We start from the raw sequence: 20209 nt of genomic DNA on the forward strand, positions 1-20209 counted from the left end.
TATTCTAAACCAGTTTTAGTTGTATATGAAATAAAATGTTTACAAAAATTTAAAATTTCTAAGTTATTACTTATTTATAAAGTTTTAATCTTGGTCTTAATTAAAAGCTATCCTCCAACTAATGCCTTATATTATCGGGCTAGAAATGAATGTAATATTAATAATTTATAAGACAATATGACACTAAAGTTAGGCGTTATTATTAATATTATAGCCATTACTAGCCCGATAATACATGGCATTAGTTGGAGGATAGCTTTAAAATATATTGGGTTTGATGATGATGTTTGTTTACTTAATTAAAAGTAATTCTTTAAACTGTACAAATCTGTTGAAATGAGAATAACTATAAAAATTTAAGAAAATTATAAGATAACTAAAAATGTAATATCCAGTGTATTTAGAAAGTAACAAGAAAAGGAAAAAAAATGCACAAAAATTTATTAAAATTTTGAATTGATATTTCACTTTCATTGCTGATATGCAATAAAGAATGAACTCTAATGAAGTTTAATAATCAAGATATATACTGTATAAGTTAAACCTAAATAACTAATCATTGTTAATTTTAAAATTAAACTTTGTACCTGCTCAAGATTTTCTATTCTTTGCCTTAATATTTTATTTTCAGTTCTTAATCTCTGAAAAATATAGATTTAAATAAATGTACAATATATTTTAATTATGTTTATTATCAATATGATCACAAAACTCAATTATAGTTACCCTTAATTCAATCATTTCTTCTTGCTCTTTTACTTTTAATAGAGTGTATTCTTTCTCCATTCTAAACAACAGGAAATTGAAGAAAAATTATGTTCAATTCACACTAATATTATATTTAATACTATATTAGTCCAAATGGGTAAAATAATATATATATAATGAGGAAAGATAACAACTGAAATTTGAAAAAATATCATTTCAAAGTCTTTAAAACAGCATTAATATACAACTGATATAATCAAGATTTTAAATATGTTTTGTTTTAAACATTACTTTAAATCTAATACATGTAAATGCAATTTAAAAAGCATTTCCAAAATATATTTTTTTGCTGTTAACTACTATAACCATCATAATAATGATAATAAACAAGAAACATCAAAATTACATAAAGCTATAACTCTGGCAAACAGTACCATACACATATAAACTTACATTCTGAACATGTGGAATAGCTCAGCACAAATAACAGACACCATTAAGCAGTCATGGGCCCAAAAGGCACTTCCATGACAGGCATGCCTATGACCTGACCTAGCTCAGAATTATGTTGACAAAACTGTGTCAAACTACTGGCTGACTAGGGACTGCCTGTTTAGAGAGACTGAGGAGTTTTATGGTTACCATTCAAGATCAAATCATAAACACTAAAGTACAAAAAACACCACTTACAAATGACTCTTACGGAAAGTGCTACATTCTATAACATATTACTTCTGGTTGCAAACTCTTAGCACAGACTATTTACAGTATATAGACTTAATCAAATAGAAAATATAATACACAGAGTATTAAACACCCAAGTACCATACTAAAAATTACTCCATGGGCATTATTAGAAAATGACACACAAAATATACAATGAGAGCCATAATTGTAGATAAAACAATTCATCACAACAAACCTGATATCATGTCTATCAACAAATGTAATAAGACCAATTATATTATAGACATTTTCATTCCAAACACTCAAAACATGAAAAATACCCACACTGAAAAATCAACAAGTACACTCCAATATCCTAAGAAATAAGACAACTGTAGAAGATGGATGGTATTTATTGTACCTATTTTCCTCTCTTCTACTACTGCTATACCAAATACACTACAGAAAAATCTAGAAACTTTAAACCTTAATAAAAAACATTTACACGTCACTACAGAAAGCTGCAATACTGAACACACGTCACATTGTTAGGAAGTTTCTAGACATGGACACACATACAAATAATGCAGAAGCTTAATGTTAACTTATTTGGGTAGCTTTGTCTTGACTTTAGTCCAGCATAACGTGTCACCAGAATCAGCTGAGCATGACATTTGAAATATTATAATAATAATTATTATTATGATTATATTTTTAAATGGAATTTGATATAATTTAGGTATTCTCAAAATTGATTACTTAAGTAAAAATTACAGAACAGATTACAAAACCACTAATTTTAAAAATAGTTGAGTATAATCATAAGTAATCATGATCAGCTTTTTTAATATTTGAGAAAGTGAGAATAACAAACTAGAATTTAATTTTATAGAATTAGTGAAAACAAAATGCTTTAAAATAATTTAATACTGTCTATATTAAAATACTGCTTCCTTACAAAATAATGAAATAAAAAAATTTTTTGTGAACATTAAATAAAATGTAGAATTCAAAATCTTTGTAACTATTTTCTACTAGTTATTTATAGAAAAAAAAAAAACAGACTAAAAATATAGTCATAGTAATTTATTATATCAAATATTTTCTAACTTCCATTTCAAACTTGAATGTTTTCCAAAAAAAAACAATTTCCAAATTTCTGAAATAATTGTTGGTAAGAGTATCATGGCACTTTCCTAAGGACATAACAGGTTCCACTAAATCTTTCTTTCTGTATATAAGATAACCCCGTCCTATGTGGACCTTGTTTTTTGTACCTCTACTGTGTATACTGTACGTTAAACTCTATTCCAACCAAGCAATTCCTTTGTTTACCTCACTACCACACTCTTCACCAGCTACAATAATAATAAAGTACTGACTAAATTTCAGTCTGTTATGTTTATTTCACACTATATACTTGTCACTGCAAATTCAATGTGTAATTCTGACAAAGATAAAAACAGTTTATTTGAAACATATTTTATCTTCATTGAAATCAATTTGTATCATAAATTACTTTACAATTTTATTCATGTAAATTTCTTTCAAAAGATAAAAAAACGAAATCACTATGATATCAGAAACTGTGAAGATAAGATTTGAACTGTATAATAATTTTAATACCGAAATTGGAAGTAAATAATTAAATATGAATGTATTGCAATGGAATGCTTTTTGAAAATAAAACAGGTTTCACTACAAATTATTCAACTGTTAAATATTTTATTTTAATTTATATAAAAGATCTGCATTTTGGAGGTCAGTCAATTCAGTCATAACTGGAATGGCAAAATATGACTCACTTTGTTGTTTTTATAATTTATTAAACTAGACAAAGTAATAGTCATGCTTTAATTTGGTAAATTTTTATTACATTAAAATTTTTTATCATAGATTTTAATCTCTCTTTCAGTACCAAAAATAATTCATACTTTGAAAAAATACTTCCCCATCTTTGTAAAAGTAATATAACTCAAGATGTTTACATTTTATAAATTATTTACATTATACAATTTTTTCATTAAGAAAACTATGATGAAAGTTTTCATAGAACATGAAAAATAATTTTCTATATAATCATTTTATTGTACTTAGTAAATTACACAAGAATTTAATATCTATACAAAATTTAAACATGATCCAATATAAATCATATAACTTTAAGAATAAAATAATTTAATATAGTATTAGAATTTAAGCTTTGGAAATTACAGATTTAAATTCAAAATTATTATCAATTTTGATCTTAAAGTAGGCACAGAAGTAGCCATTAGACTACTTAAGGTGTTTAAAAATGAAGAAAATTTGTATGCAAAAAATTCAGATATTAAAATTCAGAGCTACTGTTCAAATTGTGTTTATATCTTAAGCATATATTGTTTTTGTGCTTGGGATTTTAAAATCAGTCTAAGAGTGATAGAAAATAGGAAAAAATCATCATCAGATAAAAGTTTGTTATAAAAATATACTTTAATGTATTAGTTATTCTTAGTTGTATTTAATACTAAAGTTTCCTTTTCTGTAGGATATATTGACCCACTTAGATCATGACAGACCCTATTCAATTGCTGATTTCTACACTTAATTTTCAGTAACCATGAGTAACTTTAGAAAATCAGCATTATTATACTGTATACCACAATGAAAGTGTGTGTGTGTATATATATATATATATATATATATATACACACACACACTTTCATTGTGGTATTTAATGATCAATTACAAACACAGTTTTGAAAATTTCATATCTTTTCTATTATTCTGTCATTGAAAAGTACAGATTAAACACCCTAACTATGTAACATTACTGTTCTTTGATGACACATTTTATAGATTAGATGTTACTGATCTGTTTTGTCAATTAGACAATTTTTGTGTGTAGAATATTACAGCAATAATAAATGTATTTATTATTTCTGTAATATTTTATTTTCTGTAATATTTTATTTTTATTATTATTATTATTATTATGATACTGAATCACTAAATATAAAAATTTTGCAATTATTTTAAATTATTTTTCTTTCAAATTGTATAGTATATAACAGACTAATTAAACATAAATGAAGCAATCATTTTAAAAATTAATATTACTTTTTTAATTTCTTTCCATTAAACTTCACTTGAAGGGCCAAATTAATAAGAAAATCTGGATCAATTTCACATTTAGCAGGCATTTCCTTTTGAAAGTACTGAAAATATATATTTAAGAATACAAATTTTTGATATCTGATAATTGAAAATTATTAGATATTGAAAATTAAGTTCTACCTTAAGCATTCCTTCCATATCAAGTTGCAACAGATCTTCTTTACAAAACTGAAGAATAGCAACAGCAATTCTAAATATCATTTCCATTCCCTTTGTAAAAAAGTAAATTTGATAAATCATCAAATTTAAGACTATTACACAGTAAATAAAAAAATTATTTCATTACAGAATTAAATAAATATGTGTATATATATATACACATATGTATATATTACAGTAAAAACCTGTTTTTAGTTAAAACTAGTTTTTACTGGATGTCATTGTTATAACTAGAATTTACTGCTAGTCAAAAATGAATTTGAGTTAAAACTAGTTTTAACTAGACAAAACGGGTTTTAACAAAATGGCTTAGTAAAAACTGTTTTGACCAAGATCATTCAGCTAACACGTTCCTATAGTGTATGATGAATTTCGAATCGCTTTAACCCTTTTCCCCCCCGACATCTTGTTTACATTTATTTTGCAATCCCTCCTAAGGTCAGTCAGGCGACATTATTTTAAAAGTTCACCAAAAATCAAATTATCATTATATCTATATGAAAAAAAAAATCACTTACATTTATTAATATCTTTAGTTTTAAATACGATATTTTTCAATGCATTTTATTAGAAAAATTTATAAAAAAAAAAAAATAATATATATCAGAACTGACACACAAACCTGATAATTTGTAACATTTTATGAAAATTAACATTGTCTAGTTACATAGTTGTTTGCTGGCACTGAGCCAGAAAGACCTAGAATATTGTTTTGTACAATTCGATATAACACTTATGTGTGTATGTTTATTTGTTGTGAAATTATCGCACATTATATCAAACATTTGTTTGAAATCAACATTTTATACCACTATCAACTAATATAATGAATTATTATACTTTATTCACTTCATATCGAACGAGATTATATCTGTTGTTAATAAATTTTACAAAAATCAATATTTACCAAAGTAATGATGGATCGGTACCCTCGAAGTTTTGTTTAAAAAGCCAGGGTACCAATCGATCGGTGCCTTCAGGGACAAAGGGTTAATTAATGTTAATAACACAGATGTGTGACCAATATTTTCAATAAATATCGTATTAAATAATACAAATATTTTAATCCCAATCATCACTTTATTTATTTCCCCCAAACATATTTATGTAGCTAAAATTAGTTTTAACTAATGTTAAAAGTTAAAACTAGTTTTATCTAAAATCAAAACATGTATAGCAGTAAATTCTAGTTTTAACTAGACAAAACGGGCTTTTACTGTAACATATATATATATGAACAGAATCCTGCAAACTCAACTTAATGTGGACTGAAAAGGCAACAAGTTACTGAAAATGACAAGTTTTATAGACTTTGCAGTGGATTATTCACAATTCATAATACATTGCTACAAATTAATCTATTAAAAATCTTTTAACACATTCAGAGCTAAAGAAAATCTACAGTACAATCTAACAAAATAATTACTATACTACAAATGATATAAAAATTTACCTCCAGATAATCTTATCATATGTATTTCAAGATATTATATGTGCAAATTCATATACAAATTAACTAAATACTATGGGATAACAGGGAGGTCGGATGGAGTCGTATCTTTTTTTTCTCAGTTAACAGGTTGGTAAAACCTGCCCACAGTCAAGGATGGCAAGTTCTGGTCTGGAATTTAATTGTTTAATGATTGTTTGTTCGGTTGAGTGGAAGAATTTCGTGGGTTCATCGATAAGGCAGTAGTGATACTCGAATAATTAACACCATTGTAACAAATGAACAAGATTTATTTTGGACAGAATTAGACAAATACAAGATTAATATCGATATCTATCACTTGACGCGAGGGAGAGAGGGGGGAGAGAGAGTTTACAAAAATTTGGTCGTCATACCTCATCCAGCTATTATTTCTTTCATTGGATATCATCGGGTTGAGAGGATCGTTGGAGGAGTTGGCGGAGCTTCTCTCAAGATGGGCACTTAAACCGAAATTGATTAGACGACCCCGTTAATTTCTTATCATCTCTCTTTTATACCTTCAGTCACATGGCCGGTTATCGCCAATAGCGATTATCGATGATTAAGATTTTGTGACTCAGGTTTAAATCCTCTGTGAAAGGAAACAAACTTCGGCGGAGGAAAGATAAAAGTTCGTTTTTGATTGATTTAAAGTTTGATATGAATTTCCATCAGGGGGTGGTTAAAGGACTGTTGGTCCCAATGAAAGGGGGGTTGCTCGGTCTGAATACCAACAGTGACTATTTCTATTTGTAGTTAAATTTTAAGTTAAAAAACATTGGCTATCCACGAAATAATTACAAAAGTTGCTTCTAGCTCTTGGTATAATTATATTAAATAAATTATCAACAACCGTGAAGCAGTTGGGGCATAATAGTTAGGGCATATCAGACCAATGATGGGCACAAACACTCAGGAATCAAAGCAAAAACATTTAATAAACACAAAAATGACTACATAAGTATAGGAATGGAAAAACCCAAAATGAATTTTGGACTATTTTCCAATAGAAAATAGTCCCTCATCAGTTGGCATTAAATAAAGATTTTAGTATATTTAAAATTATACAAGGTAAAGATAAATTTAAAACTATGCCTGAAGCTATACAATATAAACATGGAAATGCCATTATAACTGTATGAACAGTAAGCATTATCAGTAAACTTTTGTAAACTTGTAATTGTATCATATGTTGTCACCACTTGTGCACCAGATGTGGACAGTTACACACCTCCCTTACTACAGCACCCAGCACCTTGTTGTAATGTTAGCACCTGAAACTCTATTGTCTTACTGTTATGTACATAATCTGTATGTATAACTTTAGTTCATAACTGTAAATCAATAATTTGACTAACTTATAACCATTTTGTATCAGCACCCTGTATGTCATGCCACCCTGCAACGTTATGTGGATTTATTACACCCATCTACACTGATAATGCTTACTGCTCATACAGTTATAACAGCATTTCCATCTTTATATTGTATAGCTTTAGGCATAGTTTTAAGTTTATCTTTACCTTGTATAATTTTAAATATACTAAAACCTTTATTTAATACCAATTGATGAGGGACTATTTTCATAGTCCAAAATGCATTTTGGTTTTTTCTGTTTCCATACTTATGTAGTCATTTTTGTATTTATTAAATGTTTTCACTTTGATTCCTGAGCATTTGTGCCCATCATTGGTCTGATAAGCCCTAACTATTATCTGCCTCACAGTTGTTGATAATTTAATTAATATAATTGGCTATTCAGTTGTTATTTTCAAATTAGGAACAGTTGCATCATGGAACTTTGATAAAAGGGTTATATTCTATGTTAATATATGGAATTGATGCTATTATCAAGTGTCACCAGTGAAAAATAACTTATTTGAACCTACTTTGTTAGTTTCTAGCAGTATAAATTAGATTACATGTATTTTTTTTGAATGACACGAGTTATACAGAATGTCAAGTTACTGAGAGTTGAGTTTCTGGGCTCTACTGTATTACATACATATTATTTTATTTAAACATAAATATAGATAAATATGAAAATGTAAAACAATGAATTTAAGATTTTAAATAAGGAAACAAGTGTTGTTTATCTTAGTCTAATTTTATATACTTACAATTTAGCAAAATTGATTTTCCTATTCTATTTTAGCACATTACTTTTAATGAATCCTATAAATTACCTCAGAAAGAAATAAATCCATCACCCTTGATGCTAGTGACAATGGAAGCGTGGAGGTAAATAGTGTAAGGAACCATGATGATGCATACATTGATGTGTGAAAACTCTGATTTTGAAAATGTCTATATAATTCTGTATTTTGTTCCTATAAACAGATTTAAATATAACTTTTAGAAATTAGCTAAAATTAACTATATGAATAATTTTAATTTGGATCTGTACAAGGATAAGTTTAACATTTCTTATTTATCTTACTTGCAAAATACATTCAAGTTGATACATGCTTAAACCCAATTCTGCCATACTTGGTTTATACATGTCCCTTAATTTATAATCTTGCATTAATCTTACAAAAACTGTAAAAGCTTCCTCTTCTGGCATCTGTAATATGATATAATTTTATTTTTAAAAATAAAATTAATTAATTAGGGATGAAATTGGTACCTGAAGGAGAAGCAAGCCAACAATAAAAGCACTTCCTTGACAATATCCAACTTCACTATCATATAAGGAATAAGCTTTCATAACATTAAACAGGCTCTCTTGACCCGGACCATTTTTCTCTCTAAAGTACTCGTGTTCAGGATAAGTACGAGCAATGTCCCTCAAAATTACCTTCTCACATGGAGATACACTTTTCATGTAATCTGCATATAAATCTTTAGCAGAACATGTTTGAGCATTACATAATAGTTGCCAGATGATGCTGCGGAAATGCTGAGGAATACCTTTACGTACCATTTCCTATAACACAGGAAGAAGTAATATCTTTCAGTAATTTGAAAATCTTATAAAAATTAAATGACCAATTAAAATAATGCCAAACTACAAGAATTAGAAATAATGAAATGCATATCAAGTATCAAAAAGAATTGTCCCAATGCACTGAAATTTGATGATATAACATTACAATAGTATTTAAAATGGTAAAAACAATTATACAATCAAATATAATAAAAGCTTGTCTTGATCAGTTATTTTTTAAAGATTATTACTATTCATACAATGGAAGTTGATTGTCTTCATACTTGTTTACTAATTAATCACAAAAATGCTTATGTAAAAATGAAATATTGTAAATTTTAATTATTATTGAAGTGTAACAAAATATGCATTATCAAATGCATTAAAAAGGAGATAATTTCATCATATGAACATAATTCATATAAACACATTTTTGTAAAATGCTTTGCTTAAATAACATTTTATAATCAATGGATGCAACCATTATATGACAAGTACATATTTTGTTTTTAATTTAACAATCAAAGATTTATTTTAAAACTGAAGAAATGATCAAAATATACTTTTTAAGCAATCAACATTCATTCAAAATAAATATTTTTGTATTTTCACAGCTGATAAAAATCACTGACAATACTTGCTACAATGATTACAACAGCCATTAGCACTTGAATTATCCTAATTTTCTAATTACTTATAATCACCAATTATTTCAAAGATGACCAAACAAACAATTCAGACCTATTAATTATATAATAGGATGTTTGTATAATACATCATCATTGAAGATGTTATGAAAACAATTCAGTCAATAAAATCTAGCTTCTTAAGTCAAGTTTAAATTAATCATTAATTCTAAACTAATAAACTTTTCAATTATTGAGATTACGAAAATTTTGGATCTAATTTTGGAAGTAAGCCACATGTATGAAACTACTGTATACTTTATAATTTTTAAAAAAATGATTCAGTTCAAAGAAGTTTGTCTTCTGTAGTAAATATTTGTGTCCCAAATATAATTTAATTAATTATGCTCTTTATTGATTAGAGGGTACTGAATCTAATAAAAATAATCATTTATATAATACTAAAATTAAAAATTTACTTACTTAGAAAATTTACAGATATAATATATACACACATGTACTGTATAAGATAGAACAACATTTAAAAGATTTAAATGATAAAATGCAATCACAAAATTCTTTCCTTAAAAACGACCTTACACTATTAATATCAGATTTCAATTCATAATAATATTGGGAGCAAGAATAGTTAATTTCATAAATTATTCTATTATTTACTTCTTAGTTATCTATAAGAAAATTAGAAGTGCAAATGATATTACATTTAAAAAAGTTCAACAATTCAAATGCAGAATTCTACACAAAATATTCAAAATATTTTTCTTGAAGAATGCTCTATTCAACATTCTTTCAATATATCTTTTATTATTAGACGTAATATTATATTAAGTTAATAATATTGAATTAAGTTTATTATTATATTAAACATTTAAATGATTTGTTTAAACGAATCATTTAAATAATTAATATCAATCTTTCTATTAAATAAACATTCTTAAACTATTTGTAAAATTATAATATACTACAATGAAATTATTTCTAAAAATTATATAATTAAACTTTAAAATCATCAAAAATTGACTATTTATTCACTATGAAATTCAAAAAACATTTTAAATTTCTTCTTATCTTTATTGTACCTTAACATATGAACTCTTCTTTTTGATATATGTATCCCATTCATTGGCAATTCTTCCCCACATAATCCAAACATCTTCTGTCTCATCTTCTTGACCATTGCTATGTATGCTTGTTCCTGAAGTAACCGATACCTGACTGGTATCAGAGGATCGTCTCGAATGCCCAGATGCTAATGAATTTAAAGATTTGGTATCTGATTCCAAAAGCCTGTTGTACAGAAATATTAAAGTTAATTAGGTAAAGTTACTATAAATAACAAACTTGAACTGCTCAGGGGAAAAAATGGTAAACACCAAAATAAAAGTTTTAGAATACAGAAAAAAAAAAATTATATATATAACTTTAATTTTATCAAACTGTCTTAATATATCCTTTTAATGTCAGAGTCAACAAAACCAAGAATTTTCACTAACCATAACCTTCTTTACTTACCCTATTTAATGTTATCAATTGGTTATCATCATCATCAATATAAGAGGCCCAAAGCAATTACAATAAGTGAATTCTATTGTATTGTATTTTTCAGAATTTTAAGTTTTCATATCATGAATAAAAATGTATTTTATAAAGATGTTAAGAGAAAATTCAACTGTATTACTCAGTTTTCCTCAATATCATAATAAAATAAGAGTTAATTTAAAATTACTTTCATTGTTTCTTGTTGAAATTTCTTATTATAAGCTATATTCATTTAATAGTCAAATTTTTAATAGTTTATTAAATACTTTACATTATTTCATTCATTTCCTAAATGAACAACATAATGCAAGACAGAACTATATGAATTAAAACTTCTAAAAAGCATTTTTCCATAGTTCAATAATAAATTTCACTATGTTTCTTTGATTGTATGTCTAATGAAAATTCATTTATAATATTCTAATTGACATAATCTGATAACCAAATATTAAAAATTTTTTTGTTCTAAGAATTCTTTTTTCCTAAGAAATAAGACCAATAAAAGTTTTGATATGTAAATTTTATCAATAGATAATCATATTACTCTAAATATAATGTCAAGTCACAGTTTCATCATATACAAGGAGGGAAAAAACTAAAACTGCTTCATGTGTTTTTATACAAAATAATTAATATTCTGCTTATTTTTTGAATTTGAATACTTGCATTATTTTATGAAAATTAAATATACATGAAAAGAGTTTAATTAGCATTAATTGTACTTAAAATTATGGCTTGTCAATGAATAATTGCAGCCAGTAATTATGTTGTCAATTATGGATAAAATCTGAAAAAATTGTAAGGATTCTTCAAAAGTATGTTTCTTGAAAATTTTATTTGTAAGTACAAAGCTGATAGCATTTACAATGTGTAGAGCATTCATTTATTATTTTACTTTATTGTAGAGTTTAATTATAACATTTTTTTTAATTAAAAAGTTTTAGAAAGTATAATTTTCATTTTTCATTCTTTAATTAGATTTTCATATATATATATATATATATACACACACACACCTTAAAATTTGATATCAGTCGAACTTGTAAAAAATTCTTATGTAAAATGATTCAGAATTTTGGGAGGAGTCATTTACTCCTCCCAAAATTCTGATTTTATCGACTCCTCCCATGAAACTTTTAGCCTTGTCTACCAAATATACTACTTTCAATATTCCAATTTCTTATCCATTGTTTTTGTTATTTATAAACAAATTGACTAAGTCATATATTAGGAAAAAAAATTAAAAATTATACTAAGCTGGAAAATTACATATATATTTTTACAATATATTTATGAACAAATTAAAAATAAAGATTAAATAAAGAAACAAATTATTTAAAAAAGTATTTATCATACAAAAAAAAACTTTTATTTAAATTTATTAAATAAACTAAAAATATTAATTTTTTTTTTTGTTTAAGAAATATTGATGAGATATTCTAAAATTAAAAATATAAACTCTAAAAGTAAATATTAAACATCTTACAGGTATCCCTCATACAACACAGCATTCTTACAACACAGTTTTGCTCTAACATGATTTGAGATTTGGAGACATCCCCACACAAAACATCCCAATTTTTAAGTACAAACCAGTCATTCAATATTTTTTTTATTCAAGTAAGCATGCATGTCTTATATTTGTCCATGGATTTTAGAATATTAAAAATTCCAATGTTGTTTTGTCTAGTTTTCTTTAATGAGAACTGATTATACAATTTTTCTTCTTCCTTGTCCTAGCTTTCAATTCTAGCTTTCCTACAAACCAGGCATTGCTGTTGTTGGCAATAGTACTCTAAATGAACCTGAAAGACTGTCATGTTGTTTTTAAGGAATAAATTAAAAATTATTACATACAATGGTTAATTTATAAAAGATATCTCAGGCAAATGCAAACAAATGAAAATATCTGATTTTATGAAAGAAGTAGAGAAAAATTGAGTTGTTGATATTTCTGATCAAGGTCAACAAGATCGATCAAATAATATTTTGCAAAAAAAAAAACTTCCTCATTTAACAATGTTTAGCAGTGAATAAAAAAAATTTATATTAACATGCAATACTTTTGATTGTGAATGTTAGTTAATTATTGATTGCTTTAACAAACATATTTATCTTAATTACAAAAAAAAAAGACTAGTACAGTAAGACCCTGCTTAATGCAGCAGATGCATTCTTAGATGACAAAGCGCTAAATGAAACAGCTTTAAACGAGGTCATTTTAACAGAGAAAATAGGGATAGGGGAACGCACGACCAAATTGTACTTTAAGTTATTTTTATATTAATTTGTATAATAATATATGTTAAATAACACACAAACATATGCACACAGAAATGTAAAGTTTATTTTTTGTGAAGAAGGTCCTGGCTCTTCTGAAATTCTTTTTTTTTTTTGCAATAAAGTTGTAAAGTTTCATTTGTCACTTTTTCTTTCATTAAGCAGAAGATCGTATCCAAAACCCCTCATTTTGCTTTTGCACTCCTTTCAAATTCTGGACCATTCACTACAATTTGATCAATGATTTCAGTTACCATTATCAAACTTTTACTAAGAAAATCTATAGAAAAATTCTTTGGGTTTTTCGTTTTCAGAATCTATTTTCCAGTTCTACGTGAATTCCTTGTTCTGCCAGTTCTTGAAGGTCATTGTTAGAACTTCTTACACACTTTGTTTGTGCATTTATCAGTTAATTCTTGCCAAGCAAAGCCAATATTGCCTATGGCATCCATGATGTTATACTTTTTCCAAAATTACACCAAACAAACTAGATTTATAGAAAGTACACCTTTTTGCAATCTTTTGCTGATTGGTTCGTGTTCGTAAACAATCGTATTATATATGAATCAATGAAATGCTGTGATAATTTAAACCAGCGTAAATTTTGAGCTTTTTTTTAAGGCTTCAAAGCAGACTGCATTATATTGAATCAGTGTTAAGTGGAGTCTTACTGTATACTTTCGCTAACTTTTGAAACCTAATCCTATGTTTTGTACAGCATGGATTTGCATAACACAGCATTTTTTCAGAACCTAACTACAGTGTTATACAGGGATATCTGCATTTTATCATAATATATTAAAAATTCTGAAATATGGAAAGTTACTTTAAAATGGTATAATTTAGTTTAATATTAATTAATTAATCATTAAAATTAACTATTTTCTTACTTATTCTTATAAGAATTCTTAAAATCTTTTCAAAAATTTAAAATTTAGGCAATATTCGTGCACATACAAATATATTGTATATATTAAGTCTAATATTGAAATTCTTAGAACATTAAAAAATATTAAAATTCCTTAAACAATTAGACTTGTATAAAAGCTGATAGGTTTATTAAATTTTTTATTTTAAAGTATACAAAGAAACAATTATCTAAACCACATTTTTTTTTATTATAATAAAATATTTTTAAAGTGTAAATTTGCTGAATTCTTAATTATTTTTTTACTAGAAATCAATAAAGATATAGACTAATCAATAAATCAACAATCTAAATAGGGCATCACACATTTCTTAGTGTATCATCAATCGTTACATGTTCAAGTAAAGGAAAGGTTTATAAAGTAATTAAAAAAAACTAAATGATAAGAGGAACATGAAACAAGGAAACAGATAATTGCACATTATCCCATTCAAAGTGTTAAAACATCAATGATGCATAAAGTATGAGAAATTTAAGAGACAGATTTGACATAGCAGCTACATAATAATGCAATATTTTTTAAATACAACATAACTAACTAAACTGAAGGTCAAAATTTTACAATTTAATTCAAGAATAACTTAAAAACTTCATATTTATTATTATTATTTTTTTTAAATTACATTTTAAAACTGAAAAATTTAAGTAACATCTAATTATTAAAATTTTATATATGTTTTCATGAAAGTAGTTTAAAAATGTTTATAAATACTAATTCTTAGATTAAGACATGAAAAATTCCTTCATTAATCACAATTTATGGGTAGCAAAGTGCATTACAATGGGCAATTATTTCCAAATGAATGAACATAATTGGTCTACCTAAAAATTAACATCATTTTGCCAATTCGCCATCATGTTTTATAAAGAAAGTTCATTTGTTTTCTCTCAAATGAAATTCTAAATTTTAAAATTATATTTTATTAAGTTTTTAAAGTTTTTAGAGAATTTTTTCCATATTTGTTTTACTGAATAATAAATAATAATCATCTTATGAACTATTATATCAATAAACTATATGTAAACAATAGAATATTTTGAAATATTATCAATCCAATCTATCTATCTTTTTACTTATATATATATTATTATTATTATTTTTCTTAAGGTAAGATTAAAAATCACAACAAAATTTCTATGACATGAGAAAAATCTTTAAACAACGAACACTTTCATTAGACAAACAGCAGGTGGCTATTTATATTATTAGTGGTGCATACAATAGATTTCTTTATAAAATTTCTTTTGGTTTACTTCTACAAAGAGTCTAGCTCTTATCTGATTTAAATATTAATTCCAAAATTGCGTAAGTCAAAAATGCACTATAAAAACTTTTTACTACTACATATTTCAATTTTTATATTTATACAAGTTTAAAAATAAACATTTATAATGCCTACTATAATACATCATTCTTTATTAGCTATCAAGTACAGTATTTTATAAAACAAAATGATAAATGAATACGAGAAATTACCGTATAAAAACAATAAAAACTATACTACTACTTATCCTAAACTGATTCACTGTACCATATGCTCAGGCCATTTTTAAATTCTATACAGTACTTTTGTTAGTAATTGGGTTCACTACCTGTTTGCTGCTTGTTCCACTTTCTTTTGCTAATAGCTAATGTTATGCCATTTTTATATGAACTTAATTCCTAACATATCTAAAGACAAGAATAATATAAAATGAAATTCTTAATTTTTTTCTCTTGGGAAAATATTCTAAGAGCATAACAAAAAAACATCTTAAATGACAAATCAAATGAAAAACAGAAATATGTACTTAAATTAAGAAATAAACATGCATGTTTCTTTCTCATTTATTATGTTTTAGTGAAACATGTAAGTATAATTAATATTAAAAATTAAAGTAACAGATATATCAAGTTAATAATCTTTATATAATATGTAAAAAATTAACATCACAAAATACACTATTTAATCTATTCTTTACATCAAACTTTAACTTTGTAAATTTATAAATAATTAAGAGGAAAGTATATTCATATTTATATACTTAATCATAAAAAATATATAATTTTTGATATTAAATTATTTGCAACTATTTTTTTTTTCTTTTATAGTAATTATCATTACAGAATCTACTCAAAATTTAATTATCTCATTATTTTTACTATCAGTCAGTGTTTCATTTCAAGGGCATTTTAAATTTAGCATTCTTAAAGTGGAAAATTTTCAAGAACAACTTCACTATATAATTGAATTTGTAATCATTAAATATTACTTAGAAGAAATTTTGTAAGTCATAACAGACCAATTTATTGTCACAAATGTTTTAAAAAATTATTATTATTAATTAATAAGTTGTAATTTCACTCATTCTCCAATATATACATTAATAGCAAATTGATATATTAAGCTAACAACTGCATCTTCTTATTATTAAATTTCAAATACGACAAAGAGTGATTATTTAATAGAGCTTAAAATAATTACAAAACCAAATAAAACTTATTTCTTTAAACAAATCCTGTATTTAAAAATCAATTTTTGTAAATGATTCAAATTTTATTTATAGAAGTTGTCTTTCCTGCTTCTACACCCCTGCAACACAGATTCTTCACCCCTTTTATTTATTTTTAAATCAAATAAGAAAAAAGTAATTGATTCCCATAAAATAATTTTTATGAGACTTAATCTAAAATTATAGGCAAAGCACAAAGCTAAATGTTGGAAACTTGTTTCAAGGACTCATCCCACTTTAAACAGTAATGAGGACAATTTATTTAGTAAATAAGTACAGACTAAACCCCTGTAATATAATTTGTCTGACTTTCCCATTATTTAATATTATATTTGTTCCCTTTCCAACAGATGTTGATGACCTAAGATTAAATTTTTTAAATGCCCGCAATAAACAAACAAAATGTTCCGTGACCAATAAATTAAAAATATTTATTAAATACTTTTACTGAGATAAATTAAAATCTCTTATAAAAGTATTTAATAAACTAATTTCTTGTTCAATATATTTTCACATTAATTTATGTTTTCAACATAGAAAAGCAATAGACAAAAGAGGAAGACAGCAATTATGGGGCCAAGGTCTGTAAATGTTCAAAATTTGCATATTTTCTTCCCAAACCATGTAATGTGCATCTTTACTCACACAAAACATTATATACTCATTTAACAAATTCAGAAATATAATAATCAAAATAATACTAAATAAAAACGTATATATATTATTCAGTAAAATTAAAAATACAAATGCATCTTATTGTGGCCACAGATGGAAAGATGTACATATCAACATATTTATGAAAAAGGAAACTGAATAATATACAGTATATATATATATATATATATATATTGTTGAAACTGACGTGTGTATCAGGCTTCACAGCACGAACAATATTGAATAGACCAAAATACAGCATATGAATCAAACTCAGACCTAGATAAAATACCGAAAACAAAGCACAGGTGTTTTCCTGTCGGGTCTTACAAAATTATCAATGAATGTATGAGGTCAACAGACTTATATGGCTGTTATGGGGTTAACCAACCTGGTTCTACCAACGTTAATTCCGTTTCCAGTCCACCACGCCTCTCACTCGTCAACGAGTGGGTTCAAGTCTGTAATTTTTCCAAAGTGTCATTACCCGATCGATACTAACGATATATTATTCTTACCTTCGACCAAAATCCCAAATGATTTCATTGACTGTCGCTCTTCTTCTCCTAGTAACGTTGGCAGTATCATCCATGTTCGGAGTCATTCGGATTTTGAGATGATAAACACGGCACCGGTCGGTTTAAAAACTGTTATCTTAATGACATATTATAGCAGGTAATTTGTACATTTACAGCCACGTTATACTATCGATAACTACCGTTACTAGATAGACAGCAAGCGAGATGAGCAGACGATTGCATTCGGATGACACAGGAAAAGTCAACATTCCTGCAAACCCACACGAGTTCGGTGAAGCGTTAAGATAAACGACCATTTATTGTGTTGTCGATCGATAATCCAAACTGTAAACAGTCGCAGAATAAAGTAAACGGGCTAAGCCATTGTCTGTACACGACTGTATCCAAGAAAGCAAGTTATCTCAGTGTACGAGCGGCTCTTCTGGCTCACGCTCTAACGAAGCATTTCCGACTAGATCCGGATTTTGCCGAACACTTTACGAAGTTTATTTTACGTAAGATGAAATTTAAAACGACGTTTAAACTTTCATAAAGTATTTTAACATTGTTTTAAAGAAAACAAAAATACTATTTGACAAACGGAGATTATACTGATTATTCAATTTTCAATCAGATAAAAATTATCTTTTTTTTTTAAAAAAAAAAATATCTAACTTATTAAAACAATTGTATAAAGAACTTTTACGCGCAAAATTCATATAAAAGTCCAAACTGCTGCAACTAATACTAAGACAGAGCAGCTCTTATAATTAAATTTTGCCTGGAGGTTCTTCCATCCAGTCCGCCCTCATCTCTACTATTAACATATGTCATTAAAGAAACTTGATAATAGCCTCTACACAGTCAAAATGACCCAAACCTACGCCGAAAACTGTCCTTGATATTTCAGAATACAAAAAGACTTCTGTTCGTAACTAAAGTCTGAGGTGTCAGACATGACGACAATGTTCACAATACTTAAAAGTTGTTCAATAAACGACAAAAATCTTCACGTGATAATACAATAAAATCACGCTTTATCATCAATCGTGGCTTTTGTATAATGAACAATACTCATACAAAACTTGTGTCAAAAACATTAATTTTCCTCTTCAAACATCTACCGATTGGTAGAATAAATTAAAGAAAAGCGAAAAACAATAGAAGCAATACATCAGAAACGAGACTTACGTTTTTACTTAAAAACAAAGGCTGATATAACATATTATCGAGCTGTTTACAATAACTAAGATCGTCCAAGGTTGCGTGTCTTCTCTATAGTGTTCGATAAACAGTTTATTTCATATATAAAATACGGTCAGTATCTAACAAACTAGTTAATGATTTTTTAAAGATGCATATCGAACAATAGATAAGTTTTTAATAGTAACAAAACTAAAACATCTTCCTACAATTCCTAACCAGTCTAGATAGTGGAAAGAGCATTATGCAAACAAAAAAAAATTTTACATAGCGATAGTCGAAGGCAATCAGAAAAACCCTGTATATTCAACACGCAAATACAGTGTTCATTTACACAGGATGCATCTTTTGTGTGCGGCAATTTTAGTATATTTTATAATAGAAAATACACAGGAACATATTTTATCATAGCTACTGAATTTGTTATAAAATATATATATAAAATTGTTTTCTACATTCGTGATTGCAACAACAAAAATTAAATTTGTTCTTTTATTTACTTTACACATACTATTAAAGTGCCAACACATTATACTCAACTCAACAACTTCGACCCCCATAGAGAAAGCAACTATCGTTAGTGGGCGACATGCAGTTATTAATTAAAAACTTTATATTGTCGAGACGCCATGTAGATGCCAAACTCGTTTTTTTTCGATTTATTTACTTTCATAAAATATATTACCAGTCGCGGATAGTGTTATGCCCGCGGGCAATTTTGAAGTCTGGTGGGTACTCATGGTTTAATTATACCTATTATACGAGAAAAAATACCAGACACCTAAAGAGGACACAGGAAATGACATCACGAGATGTTTTTGGAGAATGACGTCAAGGTTAGTAGCAAAACTGAATTTT

At 26.5% G+C, this 20209-nt stretch overlaps 1 protein-coding gene across 2 annotated transcripts in view; it reads right to left on the reverse strand.

The window, feature by feature from the left end:
• The window catches only part of LOC136978107 (ecotropic viral integration site 5 ortholog-like), a 90575-nt gene that overhangs the window by 16433 nt on the left and 53933 nt on the right, over nt 1-20209 (reverse strand). For both annotated transcript variants that reach the window (XM_067273764.1, XM_067273763.1), the window contains exons 3-10: nt 10816-11023; nt 8790-9089; nt 8601-8726; nt 8347-8490; nt 4651-4740; nt 4474-4571; nt 727-787; nt 588-641 (exon numbers count right to left, since the gene is read on the reverse strand). In XM_067273764.1, coding sequence (XP_067129865.1) covers nt 588-641; nt 727-787; nt 4474-4571; nt 4651-4740; nt 8347-8490; nt 8601-8726; nt 8790-9089; nt 10816-11023 — 1081 coding nt within the window. The remainder of the gene's footprint in view (nt 1-587; nt 642-726; nt 788-4473; nt 4572-4650; nt 4741-8346; nt 8491-8600; nt 8727-8789; nt 9090-10815; nt 11024-20209) is intronic.

Source organism: Centruroides vittatus, unplaced genomic scaffold (genome assembly GCF_030686945.1).
Source record: "Centruroides vittatus isolate TY-2023 unplaced genomic scaffold, ASM3068694v2 contig_488, whole genome shotgun sequence".
Lineage (NCBI taxonomy): Eukaryota > Metazoa > Arthropoda > Arachnida > Scorpiones > Buthidae > Centruroides > Centruroides vittatus.